The following is a 25,279-nucleotide window of genomic DNA, read 5'->3' as shown; positions in this document are numbered from 1 at the left end:
ATGCTCTGACCTGCAAGCAATATATGGCACTCTTTCAAAATAGGATGATCCGAGTTTAGAAAACAAAATATGGCCTTGAGAGTGGTATCTCTCTTTGCTCTCCAGTAGCTGTAAGCTAAGCCAGTCTATAGTAACAGTGGAAAATTCTGCCACCACTCTCATTTTCTCCTCTAGCAAACCATCCACAACCATAGCAATGTCTAATAGTTCCACTGAACTCAAAGCTGGCAAGGCATCTATCTCACTAGAGGTGGTAGGTATCTACTTGGAAGAAGTAACTTTGGGGTGGGAGGTGGGGAGGAGGTGGACAGTAGCGCACTGGGTTAAGTGCACATAGTACTAAGTGCAAGGACCCACTCAAGGATCCCAGTTCAAGCCCCTGATTTTGTGCTTATGGGGGGGGGTCACCTCACAAGTAGTACAACAGGTAGGAAGAAGAAGGCCCAGAATCCAGTGAAGACAGAGACATGTTCACAACAAAGGTTTCTCTGGCAGTCCATCCTACTTTCCAGCTTTCTGCCTGGCTAGCTCTCACGGCTCTATTGTCAGCTCACTCAGATGTTTTCTCCTCCAAAAGTTTTATATAATCACGCCAAATGCCAAACTGCCTTTTCTTCCCATCCCTCTCCCTTCTTCCACAGTCCTTTCTGCATTCTCCCATGTCCGCATAAATTGTGTGTCAATTCTGTGCAGTATTTGTGGCAGGGGCCCCAGTAAGCAAACTTGAAGACATGTCTTATTCCTCTGAGCAAACAGTTGTTGTTTTTTAAATCTTTATTTATTGTATAGAGACAGCCAGAAATTGGGAGGGTAGGGGGTGACAGAGAAGGATAGAGACAGAGAAATACCTGCAGCCTTGCTTCACCACTTGTGATGTGACACCCCCCCCCCCGGCAGGTGGGGAGCTGGGGGCTTTAACAGGGATCCTTATGCAGGTCCTTGTGCTTTGCACCACTGGTGCTTAACTCGCTGTGCTACTGCCCGCCCCTCCTCTGGGCATACAGAAGGGAGTGTCTGTACAAGTAAATGACAAATATCAGAACTTGGACTATTTTCTTACTGTCTCTGGAGGGACACTATTTTCTTACTGTCTCTGGAGGGAGTCTGCTTTCCTATTCCCCACAATAATTACTTTATACTTCATTTACATGTACCATAAATTAGGAGTATAAATTAAAGTACCATTTAATTTATACTTCATTATACATGTACCATAAAGCTCACCCATTTGCTCAGCTCTTCTAGAGAATTCCATCACTTATTCTCTAAAGAAAAACAATCAAAAACCCACCGGAAGGACATGTTAACTCGCAAAGTCACCCCACACGTTTCTGTCAGTCTATTCATCTTAAGGCTTCTTCCTGATAACAGTTATTCCAACTTTACAATGCTCAGCCTAGTCTTATATAATCTGGATATCTCTCTTTCCTACCTTTTTAGAAAGTATTTATTTATTTATTTGCAATACGTAATGAGAAGAAAAGATACCAGAGTACTGCTCAGTTCTGGCATGTGGCAATAACAGGGACTAAAGACGCAGCCTCTTCCCACCTTGATGGAATATGCCTATGCCAGCAGGTCCCCTCATTCCTCAAGTACCTTCAGCCTGCTTCCTGCTGTATTCTCTCCAGGCCAAAATGAAAACAAAGAAGTCAAGATTAAAACTGACAAGCTTCCCTTGATCCGCAGGTGGTTCTCCTTTATTACATCCTTTGACAGTTTGACTACTCAAAAGAAACTGTGCCTCCATATACTGTCTCCAGTCCTCACTTGCCCCTGCTTCTTCAAAGTACTCCCTATGGCACCTATGGCAGGCACTTCTGTAATCATCCTACTGCCAAAGTCCCACTAACCCCAGAGCTCTCAGCAGCACTCAGCACTGCTATGTTCTCTTTCTCGTGGTTCTTTGACCACACTCCCTTTTCCTGGCTGGCCTTATATATTTCCATCCCAGCTCCCTTTGCAGGCTCTCCTGATCCCTCTGAACATTACTGAGGTTAAATGAAGCTGGAAACTGAGTCCCCTTCACTTGTTCATCATTTTCTCCCATGAGAACATCAAATTCCCACATCCCTTCATTTGGTAAAAACTTTCAAAAACATATCTCCAACCAAAATTTCTCTTCTCACTTCATCAGGAATAACTAGTACCTGTCTGTTATCCGCTGTGTCTTAGGAGCATCTCAAAGCCTTTAAGGTCAAAGCTGCAACCCTAAGCACCCAGTGGCCATTGCCTCAAACTTTTCCCATTTTATCTATGTAGTAGTTCATACCAGAACACTACAGGTCATCCTTGGCCTCTTCCTCTCATTTAATAGCTCACCCAAGCTATGGTCTATTTCTATATATTCAACTTCCAATACAAACCTTCAGTTGGGGGTCAGGCAGTGGTGTACTGGGTTAAGCACACATAGTGAACCTTCAGTTGTCCTACACCATAGACTGATCCCTAAGATCATTTCTCTTTACTCAAAACTCCTATTTGGTCTCCTCTCCCTCCCTCCACTGTCTCTAGAATAATTTTTCACTGAATCTTAACATTTTTCTGCTTAAAACATTTTTTTAAAGTTTCCTTAGCAAGATCTATATATGGTCTTTTCTCAGTTCCTTCACCAGTCAAAACACATGTCATCACAACTCTGTATAAAATGCCCCAATCACAATGGCTTTTTTTTTTCGGGGGGGGGGGGGGGAGGGAATTGCAACATTCATTCCTGCCTCACGGGGTCTTCGAAAGCTAATCTTATGTTGCTCCATCTTTCTCCTGGTTTGTATTCACTCATCTTCAAGATTAGTCCTACATGATCCAAAGACTTCCTTCCTCCCCATGGTAAACATGACCTTAGTATTTTCCATAAAGGCACCATAATTAAGATTATGTGTTTGGTTGTATAGTATCTGTAAGCTTTTTTTTTTTTTTTTTAGTAATGTCAGTATGCCTGCATGCTTTCTGAGAGCAAGAACCACATATTCAATGCTCAGAGATGTCCTAGTGCTAACCTGTTTACAGTATGTAATAGAATTTACAACATAGTTCTTGAATAAGTTGTTGCACAGAATATAGACAATGGAAATTCACTATTTTTGTGCAGAAGGTGGCCATGGGAAGTTACTAAATCTGAATGGCATATAGTTACTATATATCCATTATTTCTCCATAGAATGTATGGTCCATTGTTGACCAAAATGTCATTAGATAATGTGTAACATTATTGATAAATGCTACATCTGGATGAAAGAGATAAAAATCCACAAACTGTATGCTTCTGTTCATTTGAAATGTTCAGAATAGGAAATTCCCTAGAGATAGAAGGCAGATTAGAAGCTTTCAAGGACTGGGAGAAAAGGATCATGGGAAGTGAGGGCCAGTGGGTGTGGGCCTTTCTTTAGGGGCAAATAAAAATCATCTGAAATTAACTAATCTGCACAGTGGTTGCACAACTCTATAAATGTGCTAAATTGCACTGAACTGAACATTTTAAATAGGGGAGTTACAAGGTATATAAATCATATCTCAGTAGCGATGTTTTAAAAAATGAAACTGCCTTTGCTTTGCCTTCAGAAATTCACAGTGAAGATGTTATACAATCACAACACAAATTAGGGTAAGTGCTGGGAGAGAGGGAGCTGCTAACTCACCCCCAGGAAGCTCTGAGCCAAGTTTTAATCAGGATCACCTGGATTACCAACCCCAAGAGAAGTTCTGACTCAACTTGATGGACACTCGAGAGCTGACCCAGAGATAAACTTTTACTGTGAGGAAATAAAATGAGATACAAGAGAGTTCAGAATTGTTTTTCCACCACCTCCATCCTTCTCCTGGTCACTCCACAAATCTAGGAACAGCTTCCCTTAAATAGATACATGTCTCCCTGTACACGCACATTTCAATGAAACATGAAGTCATAAAAAAGACACAGCTCATCAACTAAGAATATCAAAGGAGAACACCTGGCACCAAAACAGGACAGGACTATAAGGACTTCAGGAACCCACCAGATCATCGGTGAGTGGAAACACTTGTGGCTGGTGGGCAGAGAAGAGTCTAGGGAGAGATTGCGTGTCTGGTAACAGCCCTGCAGTTTATCAGTTGAGACAGCAGCTCCAGTCTGTTTCACCAACAAAGGGACTGCTGAGGGGAGGAGAAAACTCCCCTGGGAATCACAAAGTGAGACTCTGAGTCTCCATTGCTACTGCCCTCAGAGTCTGGAGCAGCAGCAGGGAGGCCCTGTGCTGACACCAGGGGACAGAGAACTAACCAGGAAACTCAGGAGAAGATCTATACCTTGGTGGCATAGCAGTGGGGCTGTGAAAGTCTCTTTGCATAACCACTGGATTATCTCTGCCACAACCTACTTTATCTCTTGGTCAGGAGTCAGTGATTAAGCTAGAAAGCCTACTTATAGTTTAAAAACCCTCAGGCTCCCATAGCCTACAGAGAAGAAAAAGCACAAAAGAGGCTTTTAAGCCACTGAGCTCTAAATCAGGGATTAAAATACTATTGAAGCAAATGTTAACTTCCACAACTGTGAAGCCTTTAATTACCTTACTTAGACACAAGTCAATCCAGGCAAGAGTGATCAGTAATTTGCAAAGTACTGAGAGAGTGACCTCATAGCATAATATATAAAATAGTTAAATGAAAAAGAACAAATATTGGAGAAATGAACCACAGCAAGAGCCCAGCTAAAAGCCCCCCCCCCAAAAAAAAAAAAGTTGAAGCACAAAATAAGGAGGTCAACATCCAAAAACTAGTTAAGGAAATAATCACAGGAGTGAGTAAAGAGTTTGAAAGAATTGTCATCAGAAATACAGAAACAACAAATGAGACTCTGGAAGATAACACTAATTATCTTAAGGTTATTAGAGAGCTGAAAGCTGAAATAGCTGAGCTAAGAACACAACTAGCTGAACAAGCTAAAACAGTATCAGAACAGGGTAACAAAACAGATGAACTCCAGAAAACAGTAGAGGGGAGAGAGAATAGAATAAATGAAGCTGAAGACAGAATAAGCAAGATCGAGGACCAATTAGAGACAATTAAAAAAGAAGTAAGAGAGATCTCAAAAAGAGATTAAAAGATACTGAAAACAACAACAGAGACCTATGGGATGACCTCAAAAGAAATAATATATGCATTATTGGCTTACCAGAGGAAGAGAGGGAGGGGAAGAAAGAATTCTTCAGGACATAATAGCTGAGAACTTCTCTAGTCTACACAACATAAAAGACATAAAGGTTCAAGAAACCCAGGGGGTCGAAAATAGAATTAACCCAGACTTAAAGACACCAAGACACATCATATTATTATAGAAAGGAATACAGAAAGGATCCTGAAGGCTGCAAGAAAAAAACAAAGAGTCACCTACAGAGGAAAACCCATAAGATTAGCAGCATACTTCTCCACACAAACACTACAGGCCAGAAGAGAATGGCAAGATATCTATTGAGTGCTCAATGAGAAAGGCTTTCAACTAAGAATACTGTACCCTGCTAAACTGTCATTCGGACTACATGGAGGAATAAAAACCTTCTCAGAAAAGCAACAGTTGAAAGAATCAACCATCACCAAGCCTGCCCTGAAAAAAGTTCTGAAAGGTCTCCTACAAACAATCAGATCATCATAAATAGGACATATATCAGAACACTCTAAAAACCTACAAGAGTGATGTTAAAATATCTTCAATCTTTGATATCAATAAATGTCAATGGCCTGAATTCACCTATTAAAAGGCACAAAGTAGGGAAGATGGATCACAACCCAACAATATGCTGTCTACAGGAAACCCACATAACTCAACAAAACAAACACAGACTCAAAGTGAAAGGATAGAAAACTATCATACAGGCCAATGGCCCACAAAAAAAAAGGCAGGAACAGCTATTCTGATATCTGACATGACAGACTTTAAAAATGATAAAATTAAAAAAGATAGGAATGGACACTACTTAATGCTCAGAGGATCAGTCAATCAAGATGACCTAACAATTATTAACATCTATGCACCCAATGAGAAGGCATCTAAATACATCAAACATATACTGAAAGAGCAACAACAATATATTAACAGCAACACAGTAATAGTAGGGAACTTCAAAACCCCACTCTCTCAACTTGACAGATCATCCAGGCAGAAAATCAACAAGGAAATAAGGGAGCTAAATGAGGAGATAGATAAATTAGAACTATTAGACATTTTTAGAGTCATTCATCCCAAGAAACTGGAATAGACATTTTACTCAAATCCACATGGGTCATTCTCAAGGATAGACCATATATTAGGCCACAAAGGCAGCATCAGCAAATTCAAGAGCATTGAAATCATCCAAGCATCTTCTCACACCACAGTGGAATTTAACAAACACTTAACAATCAAAAGATTAGTAATAGTCCCAAAATGTGGAAGCTCAACAGTATACTACTTAACAACTATTGGGTCAAAGAGGAAATTAAGGAAGAAATCAAAATGTTTTGAGAGTTCAGTGAAAATGAAGACAAAGTTATCAAAATATTTGGGACACAACTAAAGCAGTACTGAGAGGGAAGTTCATAGTCAAATAAGCACACATTAGGAAACAAGAAAAAGTACAAATAAACAGCCTGGTTGCACATCTTAAAGACCTAGAAGAAGAACAACAACAAAGGAACCCTAAAACAACCAGAAGGACAGAAATCACTAAAGTTAGGGCAGAAATCAATAAGATGGAAAATAAGAAAACCATACAAAAGATCAAGGAAAGTAAATGTTGGTTCTTCGAAAGAGTGAACAAAAAAAAATCAACAAACCTTTAGCCAGACTAACAAAACAAAAAAGGAAGGAAACCCAAATAGATCAGATCATAAATGAAAGAGGAGATATAACAACAGACACCGCAGGAATTCAACATATCATGTGAGGCTTATATGAACAACTATATGCCACCAAGCTAGAGAACCTGGAAAAAATGGATGATTTCCTAGATACCTACCATCTTCCAAAACTAAGTAAAGAGGAAGGAGATAACATGAACAGGCCCATCACAGCTAATGAAATTGAAACAGTTATCAAAACCCTTCCCAAGAATAAAAGTCCTGGACCAGATGGTTTTATGAATGAATTCTACAAAACCTTCAAAGAACTAATAACTCTACTTTTAAAAGTCTTCCAGAAGATTGAAGACACTGTAATTCTCCCTTCCAGCTTCTATAAAGCCAACATCACTCTGAAACCAAAAGCATATAGGAGTACAACCAAAAAAGAAAACTGCAGACCAATATCTCTGATGAACATAGATGCAAAAATATTGAACAAAATTCTAGCCAACCAGATACTGCAGTATATTAAAAAGTTTGTTCATCATGACCAAGTGGGGTTTATCCCACAGATGCAAGGTTGGTTTAATATACATAAATCAGTCAAGGTGATCCACCACATCAATAAAAGCAAGACCAAAAACCACATGGTCATATCAGTAGATACAGAGAAAGCCTTTGACAAAATCCAATATCCCTTTATGATCAAAACACTACAAAAAATGGGAATAGATGAAAAATTCCTCAAGATAGTGGAGTCTAAAAATAGCAAACCTACAGACAAAATCATACTCAATGGTGAAAAACTGGAAGCATTTCCCCTCAGATAAGGTACTAGACAGGGCTGCCACTATTACCATTACTATTCACCATAGTGTTGGAAGTTCTTGCCATAGCAATCAGGCAGGAGCAAGAAATTAAAGGCATACAGGTTGGAAAAGGAGAAGTCAAACTCTCCCTATTTGCAGATGACATGATTATATATATAGAAAAACCTAAGGAATCCAGCAATTATCTTTTGGATATCATCAGGCAATAAATACAGTAAGGTGTCAGGCTACAAAATTAACATTCAAAGTCAGTGGCATTCTTCTATGCAAACACTAAGTTAGAAGAAGTTGAAACCCAGATATCAATTCCTTTTACTATAGCAAAAACAATAAAATATCTAGGAGTAAACCTAACCAAGGAAGTGAAAGACTTGTATACTGAAAATTATGAGTTACTACTCAAGGAAATTGAAACAGACACAAAGAAATGGAAAGATGTTCCATGTTCATGGGTTGGAAGAATTAACATCATCAAAATGAATATACTACCCAGAGTTATATACAAATTTAATGCTATCTCTATCAAGACCCCAAACATATTTTTAGGAGAGTAGAACAAATGCTACAAATGTTTATCTGGAATCAGAAAAGACCTAGAATTGCCAAAACAATCTTGAGAAGAAAGAATACAACCAGAGGCATCACACTCCCAGATCTCAAATTGTATTATAGGGCCATTGTCATCAATACTGCTTGTTACTGGAACATGACTAGACACACAGACCAGTGGAATAGAATTGAGAGCCCAGAAGTAAGCGCCCACACCTATGGACATCTAATCTTTGACAAAGGTGCCCATACTATTAATTGGGGAAAGCAGAGTCTCTTCAACAAATGGTGCTGGAAAAAATGGGTTGAAACATGCAGAAGGATGAAACTGAACCATTATATTTCACCAAATACAAAAGTAAATGCCAGGTGGATCAAGGACTTGGATGTTAGATCACACACTATCAGAGACTTAGAGGAAAATATTGGCAGAACTCTTTTCCATATAAATTTTAAAGACATCATCAATGAAATGAATCCAATTACTAAGAATACTAAGGCAAGCATAAACCTATGGGTCTACAACAAACTGAAGAGCTTCAGCACAGCTAAAAAAAAAAAAAAAAACAACAACAACAACTACTACCCAAATCAAGAGACCCCTCACAGAATGGGAGAAGATCTTTACATGCCACACATCAGACATGAGGCTAATAACCAGAATATATAAAGAACTTGCAAATCTCAACAACAAGACAACAAATAACCCCATCCAAAAATGGGGGCCAGACATGGACAGAATATTCACCACAGAAAAGATCCAAAAGGCCAAGAAACAGATGAAAAAATGCTCCAAGTCTTTGATTGTCAGAGAAATTCAAATAAAGACAACAATGAGAAACCACTTCAAAAAAAAAAAAAAGACACAGCTCAGTGTATTGTCTACAACCTCTATTTTCACCCCAAAGTGAAGACTAGCACCCATCAAAGGAGGCCTGGAGACCACAGAAGTGCCAATATCAAACAGTTAGTAACCTGGAAAGCCTTCACCTTCAGTCAGTCTAAAAGTGCTTGATATAAAAACTGCACATGAGGCCAGCAGGGTAACTCAGTGTACTGGAGCACAGGCTTTGCCTGCTAATGGCCAAGACTCACTGCCAGGTGCCACCATATGTTAGAACTGAGCAGGCATCTGGCCTCTCTCTCCTATAAAAATAAATAAATAAACCTTAAATAAAATTTGCATGTGATACTTCCACTGATCCTAAGAAAGTATATGTCATGCTAGCCTTTCTTCATACAAGAATCTTATTTTAATCTAATCATAAGTGAAAATTCTGTCTTTCTACATAGTTATTATAGATGAGTAATTACAATGTTGATACCTCCTTCTATAAACAACTGTACAAGTTTTTACATTCCATCAGATAGATATATAACAGTTCTCTTAACTAATTCCTCATGTAAGACATTGAAATGGCTCCCAATATTTTTCTGTTATGAAAATGTAGTAATAAGCACATTTGTTCATAAATTTATTTATTTATTTATTTTAAATATTTATTTATTTATTCCCTTTTGTTGCCCTTGTTGTTTTATTGTTGTAGTTATTGATGTCATCGTTGTTGAATAGGACAGAGAGAAATGGAGAGAGGAGGGGAAGACAGAGAGGGGGAGAGAAAGACAGACACCTGCAGACCTGCTTCACCACTTGTGAAGTGACTCCCCTGCAGGTGGGGAGCCAGGGCTCAAAGGTCCTTGTGCTTTGTGCCACCTGCACTTAACCCACTGAGCTACAGCCCGAATCCCCATAAATTTATTTTTATGTTTCACTTGATTTCACTTAGATTCCCCCCAAGTGACATTTCAATTCCAATTTTGCATCTTTTAGTCCCTTGGCAAAGTCACATTGTTTTACTTAAGTAGTGAAGAGTGTTTTGATCAGATCTTTCAACTTCCTGGTTTTCAATGTCCAGTGGAATGGAAGCTGTATTCACACATTCTCAATGTATTTAATACAGATAAGAGGAAAGGCATCCATTTGACATTTATTTTGTAATTACTATGTGCCAAATAGAAAAAAATACAGCATTTTGAAGATACTAATTCACTTAATCTGCTCACTAACTTTAAGAAATAATCACTGTCATTATCAGGCCAAGTCTGCATGGACAATAATGGTGGAACAATGATGACTGGTGGTCTAGCTCTATCACCTATTTCTTGACCACTATTTTTTAAAATAATTTTTATTAGTGATTTAATAATGGTTGACAATATTGTGGTATAAGAGGGGTAATTTCCACCACCAGAGTTCAATATCCTCTCCCCTCTACTGGAAGTTTCCCTATTCTTTATTCCTCCATGAGTATGGACCAAAGATCCTTATGGTGTGTAGAAGATGAGTCCTGAAATTAGTGCAGCCTAGAATGTTCCTAGCTGTAACCATGGAGTGTGGGTTCAGACCTACAGGGATGCAGAGGTTACACAGGCTCCTGTGCTGAATATGGACCCTCCAATCAGATCAGTGTGGCCCACAGTGAATGGTATTTGTTTACTTTTCTATATTTGGGAATGACTCTCTTCCTTGACCCACCTTTCTAATCCTATCTGTAACTGTGACACCATCTACCCAACTAATACCTTTAGCCCACCTGCATGTTATCTGTCAGTCTCAGGCAAAAATTAGTAAAGTCATGAGTTCCTTAGAATATACCTAAAATAGACTTCATAGCTTTTTCCAGTATGGAGACCATCTACTCATTCTCTTCTGCTCTAGTCCTACCCTTGGTAAGTCTCATCTGCTCTATTCTTAACTTTGGTTCCTATTAACCAATTTGTTCTGCCTTATGTCTTAGTGCTTTTCAGTCACCTAGTTATAGATGTTGCCATAATGCCAAGCTGATTTCCCTGAGCATATGACTTCACTAATGTGTCCTGGAATCACAGCTATCCAGAGCCCTACCCCACTAGGGAAAGACAGAAACAGGCTAGGGGTATGGATCAACATGACATATCCAGTGGAGAAGCAAATATAGCAGCCAGATCTTCCATGTTCTATACCTCATAAGGAATTCTGGTCCATTTTCCCAGAGGTATAATGAATAGAAAATTTCCCATGGAGAGGATGAAGTATGTAACTCTGGTGGTAGGAATTGTACTACTCTTACCCAAAGGATTTCTTGATCATAATTAAATTTTAAAAAAAGAATAAAAACATACAACTGAAGAACAACAGAACATAAAAATAAAAAACACATCAAATAAAAAAAAGTTAAACCAAGAGCAAATAAAACTGATACTACAATGAATGAAGACAGGAGCCCAGAAGAAACTACAAATCAGTCAGAAGTAACCATATATAAGAAAAGTATTCAAGCAATACTAAACTTAATAATCACAGAAATGAAGACAACTATGGAGGAAAGGGCTAGCAGAATTAGGAAAAAAACAAATGAGACCCTGAAGGAAAATACTAGCTACCTCAAGGTAATTAGAGAACTGAAAGCTGAAGAAAGCAGCTGAGGGAAGGGAAAGCAGACTAACAGAGGAAGAAAACAGAATTAGCCAGACAGAGCATGACTAAGAAAGAGGTAAAAAAAAAAAAGTTCAAAAAGAGATTGAGAGACACTGAAAACAACAACAGAGACATATGGGATGATCTCAAAAGAAGCAACATTCATATAATTGGCCTGCCAGAGGAATAAAGAGAGTAAGGGGAAGTAAACATTTTAGAGGAAATTATAGAAGAAAACTTCCCAGACCTGATTAACAGAAAGGACATTAAGATTCAAGAGGCCCAGAGAGTCCCAAACAGAATCAACCCAGACCTGAAGACACCAAAACACATCATAGTTACAGTGAAAATAAGTAAGGATAAAGAAAGGATCCTAAAGGCTGCAAGAGAAAAACAAAAAGTCACATACAGGGGAAACCCATAAGACTATCAGGAGACTTCTCCACTCAAACTCTAATAATGAGAAGAGAATGGCAAGATATCTTTTGAGCCCTGAATAAAAAAAAAAAAAATGGTTTCAACCAAGCATAATACATCCTGTTAGACTTTCATTCAAACTAGATGGAGGGATAAAAACCTTCTTAGGCAGACAATAGTTAAAGGAGGCAACCATCACCAAGCCTGACCTGAAAGAAGTTCTAAAAGACCTCTTATAAACAAGAACATCACTATACTACTTGAAATATATCAGAGCAAATAAAAAATTGTTGAATAATGGCAGTACAATACATTAAATCCATAATATCTGTAAATGCCAATGACTTAAATTCACCCATCAAAAGGCACAGAGTGGGAGGATGGATCAGACAACATAACCCAACCATATGCTGCTTGCAAGAATCCCACTTGACCCAACAAGATAAACACAGACTTAAAGTGAAAGGATGGAAAACTATCCTACAGGCTAATGGACCACACAAAGAAAGGCAGGAACAGCCATTCTCATCTCAGACACGATAGATTTTAAATTAAAGTAATAAAAGATAGGCAAGGACATTATATAGTGATTAGAGGATCAATCACCCAAGAAGACTTAACAATTATTAACATCTATGCACCCAATGAGGGACCATCTAACTACATCAAGTACCTACTCAAAGAACTTCAAAAATACATCAATAGTAATACAATACTAGTGGGAGACTTTAACACCCCACACTCACACTTAGATCAACAAAGCAGAGAATCAACAAAGATACAAGAGAATTAAATGAAGAGATGGACAACTAGTCATCATGGACATTTTCAGAGTTCTTCACCTCACCCCAAAAAACTGGAATACACATTCTTTTTGAAATCCACACAACACATACTCAAGAATAGACCACATGTTAGGCCACAAAGACAGCATCAACAAATTCAAGAGCATTGAAATCATCCCAAGTATCTTCTCAGACCACAGCGGAGTAAAGCTAACATTTAACAACAAACAGAAAATTAGTAAAAGACACAGAATTTGGAAACTAAACAATATACTCCTTAAGAACCACTGGGTCAGAGAGTCACTCAAGCAGGAAATTCAAATGTTCTTGGAAACAAATGAAAATAAAGACACAACCTATCAAAATATTTGGGACACAGCTAAAGCAGTATTAAGAGGGAAACTCATAGCCATACAATCACATATCAAACAACAAGAAAAAGCTCAAATACACGACTTTACTGCACACATTAAGGACTTAGAGGAAGAGGAACAAAGGAACCCTAAAGCAACCTGAAGGACAGAAATCACTAAAATTAGAGCAGAAATAAACAACATCGAAAATAAGAGAAACATACAAAAGATCAATGAAGCCAAATGTCGGTTCTTTGAAAAATTAAACAAGATTGACAAACCCCTAGCCAGACTCACTAAACAAAAAAGGGAGAAGACTCAAATTAATAGATTCATAAACAATAGAGGAGATATCACAACTGACACCACAGACATCCAGAAAATCATGCAGAAATTCTATATGAACTATATGCTACCAAACTAGAAAATATGGAGGAAATGGAAGAATTCCTAGAAGCATATGCCCTTCCAAAACTGGATCAAGAAGAACTACAAAACATAAATACACCAATCACAAACAAAGAAATCAAAACAGTTATTAAGAATTTGCCCAACAAAAAAGTCTTGGACCAGATGACTTCACAAACGAATTCTACAAAACCTTCAGGAAACAGTTAATACCCATACTTATAAAGCTTTTCCACAAGACTGAAGGAACAGGAACACTCCCTTTCACCTTCTATCATCCTGATACCAAAAGCAGATAGGGACACAGCTAAAAAGGAAAACCACAGAACAATATCTCTGATGAACATAGATGCCAAAATATTAAACAAGATCTTGGCCAACTGGATACAGCAGCACATCAAAAAGATTGTTCATCATGACTAAGTAAGACTTATCCCAGGAATGCAAGGCTGGTTCAACATCCATAAGTCAATCAATGTCATTCACCACATCAATAAAAGCAAAGCCAAAAACCACATGATTATCTCAATAGATGCAGAGAAACCTTTGAAAAAATCCAACACCCATTCATGCTAAAAACTCTGCAAAAAAAATGGGAATAGATGGGAAATTCCTCAAGATAATGGAATCCATATATAGCAAACCTACAACCAACATCAATGAACAGAACCTGAAAGCATTCCCCCTCAGATCGGGGACTAGACAGTGAAGTCCACTATCACCACTACTTTTCAACATAGTATTGGAAGTTCTTGCCATAGCAATCAGGCAAGAGAAAGAAATCGAAGGAATACAGATTGGAAGGGAAGAAGTCAAGCTCTCACTATTTGCAGAAGATATAATAGTATATATAGAAAAACCTAAAGAATCCAGCAGAAAACTACTGGAAGTTATTAGGCAATATAGCAAGGTGTCAGGCTATAAAATCAATGTACAAAAATCAGTGGCATTTCTTTATGCAAACACTAAATCTGAAGAAGACATCCAGAAATCACTCTCATTCACTGTTGCAGCAAAATCAATAAATACCTAGGAATAAATCTGACCAAAAAAGTGAAAGACATATATACTGAAAACTATGAGTCACTCTTTAAGGAAATAGAAACTGATACCAAGAAATGGGAAGACATCCCATGCTCATGGATTGGAAGAATAAATATCATCAAAAAGAGTATTCTGCAGAGTCGGGCGGTTGCACAGTGGGTTAAGCACGCATGATGCAAAGCGCAAAGACCAGCATAAGGATTCCAGTTTGAGCCTCTGGCTCCCCAACTACAGGGGAGTCACTTTACAGGCGGTGAACCAGGTCTGCAGGTGTCTATCGTTCTCTCCCCCTCTCTGTCTTCTCCTCCTCTCTCCATTTCTCTCTGTCCTATATAACAATGACAACATCAATAATAACTACAACAATAAAACAATAAGGACAACAAAAGTGAATAAACAAATTTTTAAAAAATGAATATTCTCCCCAGAACCATATACAAATTTAATGAGATACCCATAAAAGTTCCACCAAGCTTCTTTAAGAGAATAGAACAAACACTACAATCATTTATCTGGAACCGGAAAACACCTAGAATTGCCAAAACCATCTTGAGGAAAAGAAACAGAAATGGAAGCATCACATTCCCAGATCTCAAACTATATTATAAGGCCATCATCATCAAAACAGTCTGATACTGGAACAAAAACAGGTACACAGACCAGTGGAACAGAATTGAAAGCCCAGAAATAAAACCCCACACCTATGGACATCTAATCTTTGATAAGGGGGCCCAAAGTATTAAATGGAAGAAGGAGGCTCTCTTCCATAAATGGTCCTGGGAAAACTGGGTGAAACATGCAGAAAAATGAAACTGAACTACCTTATATCACAAGAAACAAAAATCAAGTCCAGATGGATCAAGGACCTGGATGTTAGACCAAATACTTAGAGGAAAACATTTGTGGAACATTTTCCCACCTAAACCTCAAGGACATCTTTGATGAAACAAACCCAATTGCAAGGAAGACTAAAGCAGAAATAAACCGATGGGACTACATCAAATTTAAAAGCTTTTGCACAGCCAAGGAAACTATCACATAAACAAACAGACCCCTCACAGAATTGGAGAAGATCTTCACATGCCATACATCAGACAAGAGACAAATAACCAAAATATACAAAGAGCTCAGCAAACTTAGCACCAAAAAACCAAATTACCCCATCCAAAAATGAGCAGAGGATATGAACACAACATTCACTTCAGAGGAGATCCAAAAGGCTGACAAACATATGAAAAATTGCTTCAGGTCGAAGATTGTCAGAACAATGCAAATAAAGACAACACTAAGATACCACCTCACTCCTGTAAGGATGGCATACATCAAAAAGGACAGCAGCAACAAATGCTGGAGAGGTTGTGGGGACAGAGGAACCCTTTTGCACTGCTGGTGGGAATGTAAATTGGTCCAGCCTCTGTGGAGAGCAGTCTGGAAAACTCTCAGAAGGCTAGACATGGACCTTCCATATGATCCAGTAATTCCTCTCCTGGGGTTATACCCCAAGGACTCCATAACACCCAACCAAAAAGAGGTGTGTACTCCTATGTTCATAGCAGCACAATTCATAATAGCTAAAACCTGGAATCAACCCAGGTGCCCAATGACAGATGAGTGGCTGATAAAGCTGTGGTATATACACAATGGAATACTAAGCAGCTATTAAGAACAATGAACCCACCTTCTCTGACCCATCTTGGATGGAGCTAGAAGGAATTATGTTAAGTAAGCTAAGTCAGAAAGATAAAGATGAGCATGGGATGATCCTATTCATCAACAGAAGTTGAGAATAGAAAGATGCCAGATGCCAGCATGATGCCGACCAGACTTCCTTGGACAGAGGACCCACCAATGTGTCCTGGAGCTCTGCTTCTCCAAAGACCCACTCTAATAGGGAAAGAGAGAGGCAGACTGGGAGTATGGACCGACCAGTCAACATCCATGTTCAGCACAGAAGCAGTTACAGAAGCCAGACCTTCCACCTTCTGCAACCCATAATGATCTTGGGTCCATACTCCCAGAGGGTAAAGAATGGGAAAGCTATCAGGTGAGAGGAGGGGATATAGAGATCTGGTGGTGGGAATTGTGTGGAGTAGTACTCTTCCTATCCTACGGTTTTGTTAATGTCTTTTTTTTAATTAATTAATTAATTAAAAAATAAAAGCTGCTGGGGATATGCCCTGGGGTTGGGAGGAACCTATCCAAGAAGGCCTACGCATATAGGTTCATAGCAACACAGTTTGTATAAGCCGAAACTTGGAAACAAAACCCAGATGAAAGGCTGAGAAAGTTCTGGTACATATACACAGTGGAATATTTTAGTCAACTTGAAGGTATTATGAGTGGGACAAGCCTGAAAGATAAAAGTACCAAATGATCTCACTTATATGTGGAACTTAAGAATACAGGACAATAAAAGAAAATAGAGTGTCAGGCAGTAGTGCAGCAGGTTAAGCGCACATGGCACAAAGTGCAAGGACTGGCATGAGGATCCCAGTTCGAACCTCCAGCTCCCCACCTGGAGGGGAGTTGCTTCACAAGCAGTGAAGCAGGTCTGCAGGTGTCTTTCTCTCACCTTTTCTGTCTTCCCCTCCTCTCTCCATTTCTCTCTGTCTGACCTATCAACGATAACATCAATAACAACAACAATAATAACTACAACAACAATTTAAAAAAAGAAATCATAAGGTGAAATTGGATTAAATGTGGTGCTTTGCACCAAAACAAAGAAATCTGGAGAAGGAGGGAAATGGATAGGATGAAGGAATATTGGGGTCCTGGTGTATCTCCTATCAAGGGGAAATAAGAGGTTACAGTAAAGACTATATTGTAAACTATTGACACCTTCAAAAATATAAACAAATAAACATTTATTTAAGCCTAATACAGATGTGATAAATCACAAATGCTGGTCCTCGCAGCTCTAAGTTCTCTATAGGGTGTTGTTAAAATGCTGTCGCTCTCTCTGATTGTCTCTGTTCACCTCCAAGCCTTTTTTAAGGAGCTACGGAGGGTTGCTCAGACCTCTGGTGGAGGTTCTTTGGGGCACCTTCCCTTTGAGCAGGGCCAACAGACACAAGGGGTGCCATGTGGCCCAGTTACCAAGATGAGCAGGAGTTCAACGCCCACCTGGTTTGCCGCATGTGCTGTATGGATGAACGGGACCGTGTTCAGAAGAAGACGTTCACCAAGTGGGTCAATAAGCACTTGATGAAGGTCCGCAAGCACATCAATGATCTTTATGAAGATCTTTGGGATGGGCATAACTTGATCTCGCTGCTGGAGGTCCTCTCAGGCATCAAACTGCCTCGGGAGAAGGGCAGGATGTGTTTCCATAGGCTACAGAATGTGCAGATTGCTCTGGACTTCCTAAAGCAGAGACAGGTGAAGCTAGTGAATATTCGCAATGATGACATCACAGATGGCAACCCCAAGCTGACGCTGGGTCTGATCCGGACCATTATTTTGCACTTCCAGATCTCTGACATCTACATTAGTGGAGAGTCAGGGGACATGTCAGCTAAGGAGAAGCTGCTGCTGTGGACCCAGAAGGTGACAGCTGGTTACACAGGAATCAAATGCACCAACTTCTCCTCTTGCTGGAGCGATGGGAAGATGTTCAATGCACTTATTCACCGATACAGACCTGATCTGGTAGATATGGAGAGGGTACTGATTCAGAGTAACCGAGAAAATCTGGAACAAGCTTTTGAAGTGGCAGAAAGATTAGGAGTCACCCGATTACTTGATGCAGAAGATGTGGATGTGCCATCTCCAGACGAAAAGTCTGTAATCACTTACGTGTCTTCTATTTATGATGCCTTCCCTAAAGTCCCTGAGGGTAGAGAAGGAATCAGTGCTACGGAAGTAGACTCCAGGTGGCAAGAATACCAAAGCCGAGTGGACTCCCTCATTCCCTGGATCAAACAGCATACAATACTGATGTCAGATATATCTTTCCCCCAGAACCCTGTTGAACTAAAGGCACTTTATAACCAGTATATACACTTCAAGGAAACTGAAATCCTGGCCAAGGAGAGAGAAAAAGGAAGAATTGAAGAATTATATAAATTATTAGAGGTGTGGATTGAATTTGGCCGGATTAAACTGCCTCAAGGTTATCACCTTAATGATGTGGAAGAAGAATGGGGAAAGCACATCATTGAGATGCTAGAGCGAGAAAAATCACTTCAACCAGCTGTAGAAAGGCTGGAATTGCTGCTACAAATTGCAAACAAAATCCAGAATGGTGCTTTGAACTGTGAAGAAAAACTGACACTAGCTAAGAATACTCTGCAGGCTGATGCTGCTCACCTGGAATCAGGACAGCCGGTGCAGTGCGAGTCAGATGTCATCATGTACATTCAGGAATGTGAAGGTCTTATCCGACAGCTGCAGGTGGATCTCCAGATCCTATGGGATGAGAATTATTACCAACTAGAAGAGCTGGCTTTTAGGGTTATGCGCCTGCAGGATGAGCTAGTGACCTTGCGCCTAGAATGCACAAATTTGTACCGGAAAGGCCATTTTACTTCACTTGACTTGGTTCCACCCTCTACTTTGACCACTACTCAAGTGAAGGCAGAGCCTTTGACCAAGGGAACCCACTCTTCCTCTACCTCCTGGTTTCGAAAGCCCATGACTCAGGCTGAACTTGTGTCCATCTCCTCCTCTGAAGATGAAGGCAATCTACGATTTGTATATGAACTGCTATCTTGGGTAGAAGAAATGCAAATGAAGCTAGAGCGGGCAGAGTGGGGCAATGACCTGCCTAGTGTGGAGTTGCAGCTAGAAACACAGCAACATATCCACAGCAGCGTGGAAGAACTGGGCTCCAGCATCAAGGAGGCCAGGCTGTATGAGGGGAAAATGTCCCAGAATTTTCATACCAGTTATGTTGAAACTCTCGGGAAGCTGGAGACCCAGTATTGTAAACTGAAGGAAACTTCTAGCTTTCGGATGAGGCACCTTCAAAGCCTGCATAAATTTGTTTCCAGAGCTACAACTGAGTTGATTTGGTTGAATGAGAAAGAGGAGGAAGAACTGGCATATGATTGGAGTGACAACAATCCCAATATCTCAGCCAAGAAAAATTACTTCTCTGAGTTAACAATGGAACTGGAGGAAAAACAGGATGTGTTTCGGTCTCTACAAGACACAGCAGAACTTCTGTCACTTGAGAACCATCCAGCCAAGCAGACTGTGGAGGCTTACAGTGCTGCTGTCCAGTCCCAACTGCAATGGATGAAGCAGCTATGTTTATGTGTTAAACAACATGTGAAAGAGAATACTGCTTATTTTCAGTTCTTCAGTGATGCACGAGACCTGGAGTCATTCCTGAGAAGCCTCCAAGACTCCATCAAACGAAAATACTCCTGTGACCACAACACCAGCTTATCCCGCCTTGAGGACCTGCTGCAGGACTCCATGGATGAAAAGGAGCAACTTATACAGTCCAAGAGTTCCGTGGCCAGTCTTGTTGGGAGATCAAAAACTGTTGTTCAGCTAAAGCCACGAAGTCCTGACCATGTGTTAAAGAGCACCATTTCTGTGAAGGCTATCTGTGACTATCGGCAGATTGAGATCACCATTTGCAAGAATGATGAGTGTGTGTTGGAAGATAATTCTCAAAGGACAAAATGGAAGGTGATCAGCCCCACAGGGAATGAGGCAATGGTGCCATCAGTCTGCTTCCTCATCCCCTCACCTAATAAAGATGCCATTGAGATGGCCAACAGAGTGGAGCAGTCTTATCAGAAGGTGATGGCTCTTTGGCATCAGCTACACATTAACACCAAAAGCCTTATCTCCTGGAACTACCTGAGGAAGGACCTTGACCAGATAAAGACCTGGAATTTGGAGAAGCTTCGATCCTTAGCACCAGAGGAATGTCACCAGGCTATGCAGAACCTCCAGGGCCACTATGAAGACTTTCTGCAGGATAGCCGTGACTCTGTACTCTTCTCAGTGAGTGATCGCTTACGCTTGGAAGAGGAGGTGGAGGCGTGTAAAACCCACTTCCAGCATCTGATGAAGTCCATGGAGAATGAAGATAAGGAGGAAACTGTGGCCAAAATGTACATTTCAGAGCTGAAGAATATCAGGCTGCGCCTGGAGGAATGTGAACAGTGACTGGTCAAACGGATTCAGTCTGCAGCCAGTTCTAGAACTGACAAAGATGCTCGACAAGACAGTGCATTAAGAATTGCAGAGCAAGAGCATACCCAGGAAGATTTGCAACAGCTGAGGTCAGAGTTTGATGCTGTTTCTATGAAATGCAACAACTTTCTCCATCAGTCCCCTTCTAGTTCAAGTGCCTCAACTCTGCGCTCAGAACTAAATCTGCTGGTGGAGAAAATGGACCATGTTTACAGTCTTTCTACTGTCTACCTGAATAAGCTAAAAACAGTTGATGTCATAGTGCGTAGCATCCAAGATGCTGAACTTCTGGTCAAAGGTTATGAAATCAAGCTGAGTCAGGAGGAAGCAGTTCCAGCAGATCTCTCAGCTTTGGAGTCCCATAGATCTACACTACGGCACTGGCTTAGTGATGTGAAGGACAAAAATTCAGTGTTTTCAGTCCTGGATGAGGAAATTGCCAAAGCGAAGGTAGTGGCAGAGCAACTGAGCTGTCTGACCCCAGAGCGGAGCCTGGATTTGGAGCGGTGTCAGGAGAAAGGCTGTCAGCTGCAGGAGCGTTGGCACTGGGTTGTTGCCCAGCTGGAGACTCGCCAATCTGAACTAGAAAGTATCCAGGAAGTTCTGGGAGATTACCGAGCCTGTCATGGAAATCTCATCAAGTGGATTGAGGAGACTACTGCCCAGCAGGAAACGATGAAGCCAGGCCAGGCAGAGGATAGCAAAGTGCTTTCAGAGCAGCTCAGTCAGCAGACGGAACTGTTTGCAGAAATTGAGAGAAATCAGACAAAACTGGACCAGTGTCAAAAGTTTTCCCAGCAATACTCCACTATTGTCAAGGACTATGAATTACAACTGATGACATACAAGGCCTTTGTAGAATCACAACAAAAATCCCCTGGCAAGCGTCGTCGCATGCTTTCCTCATCTGATGCCATCACACAGGAGTTCATGGACCTAAGGACTCGCTACACAGCACTGGTGACCTTAACAACTCAGCATGTGAAATATATTAGTGATGCACTCCGGCGGCTAGAGGAGGAAGAGAAAGTGGTAGAAGAAAAGCAAGAACATGTGGAGAAGGTTAAAGAACTTCTGGGCTGGGCGTCTGCTGTAGCGAGGAATACACAGAGTGAAGCTACCTCATCCCAGCCCAAAGAATCCACAGATATTGAAAAAGCCATTTTAGAACAGCAGGTTTTGGCAGAGGAGCTGACAGCCAAGAGAGAACAAGTTTCAGAAGCCATTAAAACATCACAGATCTTCTTAGCCAAGCATGGTCATAAGCTCTCAGGAAAAGAGAAGGCACAGATAACTGAGCAGCTAGATGCCCTGAATAAGACTTACCATGACCTTTGTGATGGCTCAGCAAACCAGATTCAGCAACTTCAGAGCCAGTTGGCCCAGCAGACAGAGCAAAAGACCCTGCAGAAACAACAAGATATCTGCCACCAGAAGCTGGAGGATCTTTGCAGCTGGGTAGGACAAGCGGAAAGAGCATTGGTGAGCCACCAAGATAGAGCCAATAAGCAGGGTCTCTCTGCTTTGCAGAAGAACCAAAGCGACTTAAAGGATTTACAGGATGACATTCAGAGCCATGCCACCTCGTTTGCCAGTGTTGTAAAAGAGATTGAAGGGTTCTTAGAAGAGAACCAGACCAAACTGAGCCCCCATGAGTTGACAGCTCGACGGGAAAAACTTCATCAGGCTAAAGAGCAATATAAGGCTCTCCAGGAACAGACCCGGGTCACCCAGAAGGAACTGGAAGAAGTAGTGACCTCAGCCTTGCAGCAGGAGACTGAAAAGAGTAAAGCAGCAAAGGAACTGGCAGAGAACAGGAGTAAGATTGATGCTCTCTTGGATTGGGTAGCTTCAGTGGAGTCGTCTGGTGGACAGATGGAGCCATTGTCAGGAGCTAGCTCACAGAAAGACACTTTGGATGTGACTGATGGTCATAAGGGGGTGGACCCAGCCCCAGAAGAATTGGACAAGCAGTGTGAGAAGATGAAGGCCCGTCATCAAGAATTGCTGTCTCAGCAGCAAAATTTCATTCTGGCCACCCAATCAGCTCAGGCCTTCCTGGACCAGCATGGTCACAATCTCACACCTGAGGAACGACAGGTGCTGCAAGAGAAGCTGGGGAACCTAAAGGAACAATATGCATCATCCCTGACCCAGTCAGAGGTAGAGCTGAAGCAGGTACAGACTCTATGGGATGAGCTGCAGAAGTTTCTGCAGGATCATAAAGAGTTTGAGACTTGGCTGGAGCGGTCTGAGAAAGAGCTGGAGAACATGCACAGAGGAAGCAGCAGCCCTGAAGCCCTTCCCTCCCTGCTAAAGCGGCAGGGGAGCTTCTCAGAAGATGTGATTTCCCACAAAGGAGACTTGAGGTTTGTGACTATCTCGGGACAGAAAGCTTTGGACTCAGTAAACAGCTTTGAAGAAGGCAGACAATCGTCAGTAACTGGAACCTTAGTGAAAGAAAAACTGAAGGATGCAACAGAAAGATACACTGCACTCCATTCAAAGTGTACACGATTGGGCTCTCACCTGAACATATTGCTAGGCCAGTAGCAACAGTTCCAGAGCAGTGCTGATAGCCTGCAGGCCTGGATGCAGGCGTGTGAGGCCAATATAAAGAAGCTCCTCTCAGACACTGTTTCCTCTGATCCAGTGGTCCTGCAACAGCAACTTGCAACAACAAAGCAGTTGCAGGAAGAATTGGCTGAGCACCAAGTACCTGTAGAGAAGCTTCAAAAAGTAGCTTGTGACCTCATAGAAATTGAAGGGGAGCCTGCCCCAGACCGCAAGCATGTTCAAGAAACAGCAGACTCCATACTCAGCCATTTTCAGAGCCTCTCCAGTAGCCTGGCAGAGCGCTCTGCTGTGCTGCAGAAAGCAATCGCTCAATCTCAGAGTGTCCAGGAAAGCCTGGAGAGCTTATTACAGTCCATCGGGGAAGTTGAGAAAAACCTGCAAGATCAGCAAGTGGCATCACTGTCATCAGGAGTCATCCAAGAAGCCTTGGCCACCAACATGAAATTGAAGCAGGACATTGCTCGACAAAAAAGCAGCTTGGAAGCCACAAGAGAGATGGTGACCCGGTTCATGGAGACCGCAGATAGCTCCACAGCAGCAGTGCTACAGGGCAAACTGGCAGAGGTGAATCAACGCTTTGAGCAGATCTGTCTACAGCAGCAAGAAAAGGAGAGCTCCCTGAAGAAACTTTTGCCCCAGGCAGAGATGTTTGAACACCTCTCTGATAAGCTGCAGCAGTTTGTGGAAAACAGAAGTCGAATGCTAGCTTCTGGAAACCAGCCAGATCAAGATATTGCCCATTTCTTCCAACAGATCCAGGAGCTCAATTTGGAAATGGAAGATCAAAAGGAGAACCTTGATACTCTTGAGCACCTGGTCACTGAACTGAGCTCCTGTGGCTTTGCACTAGACCTGTCCCAGCACCAGGTCTGGGTCCAGAACCTCAGAAAGGAATTCACAGATCTACAGAAGACAGTTAAAGAAAGAGAGAAAGATGCATCATTTTGCCAGGAGCAATTGGATGAATTCCGGAAGCTGGTTAGGACCTTCCAAAAATGGCTGAAGGAAACTGAAGGGAACATTCCTCACACAGAGGCTTTCATGAACACAAAAGAGTTAGAAAAACAGATTGAACAGCTGAAGGGTCTTCTAGATGACTGGACAAGTAAGGGAACTTTTGTGGAAGAAATCAATTGCAAAGGCACTTCTTTGGAAAATCTTATCATGGACATCACAGCACCTGACTCCCAAGCCAAGCCAGGTTCCATACTGCCCTCTGTAGGAAGCTCTGTAGGCAGTGTAAACGGATACCACACCTGCAAAGATCTGACGGAGATCCAGTGTGACATGTCAGATGTAAACCTGAAATATGAGAAACTAGGGGGAGTACTCTGGGAACGCCAGGAGAGCCTTCAGGCTATCCTCAGCGAAGTTCAGAAGGAGGCAAATTCTGTGCTGCAGTGGCTGGAATCAAAAGAGGAAGTACTGAAAGCCATGGATACCACTTCATCTCCAACCAAGACAGAAACAGTGAAAGCCCAAGCTGAGTCTAACAAGGCATTCCTAGCTGAATTGGAGCAGAATTCTCCAAAAATAAAAAAAGTAAAGGAAGCCCTGGCTGGATTACTGAGGACATACCCCGATTCACAAGAAGCAGAAAACTGGCAGAAAATGCAAGATGAACTCAATTCCTGATGGGAAAAGGCCACCGAGGTGACTATGGCCCGGCTAGCTCAGTCGGTAGAGCATGAGACTCTTAATCTCAGGGTCGTGGGTTCGTGCCCCACATTGGGCGCCAGATGTTGTCGCGGCGGTCTGGTGTCGGGCTGCACCGCGGAGAAGAGAGCGGACGTCCAGAGCAAAGGGGTACACAAATCTTTATAATAGGATGGGGGGGGAGGTTTGGTTCAGACCACGTGGAGCCAGCCAACAATGGCCGACCACGGGGGGAGAGCAGGGAGCGAGACCTCA

The 25,279-nt window shown here is 41.4% G+C and overlaps 1 protein-coding gene across 1 annotated transcript; it reads left to right on the top strand.

Annotated features, from left to right (window-relative positions):
* The first annotated feature begins 17,650 nt into the window (after positions 1-17,650).
* Positions 17,651-25,031, top strand: LOC103124880 (microtubule-actin cross-linking factor 1-like). The gene is given in 1 exon segment (XM_007535639.2): positions 17,651-25,031. A coding segment is annotated over 1 exon segment (7,284 nt). The 5' UTR covers positions 17,651-17,719; the 3' UTR covers positions 25,004-25,031.
* Positions 25,032-25,279: the final 248 nt, after the last annotated feature.

Source organism: Erinaceus europaeus, chromosome 15 (genome assembly GCF_950295315.1).
Source record: "Erinaceus europaeus chromosome 15, mEriEur2.1, whole genome shotgun sequence".
Classification (NCBI taxonomy): domain Eukaryota; kingdom Metazoa; phylum Chordata; class Mammalia; order Eulipotyphla; family Erinaceidae; genus Erinaceus; species Erinaceus europaeus.
The sequence above is the reverse complement of the archived record's forward strand: the minus strand, read 5'-3'. Positions and strand labels throughout refer to the sequence as shown.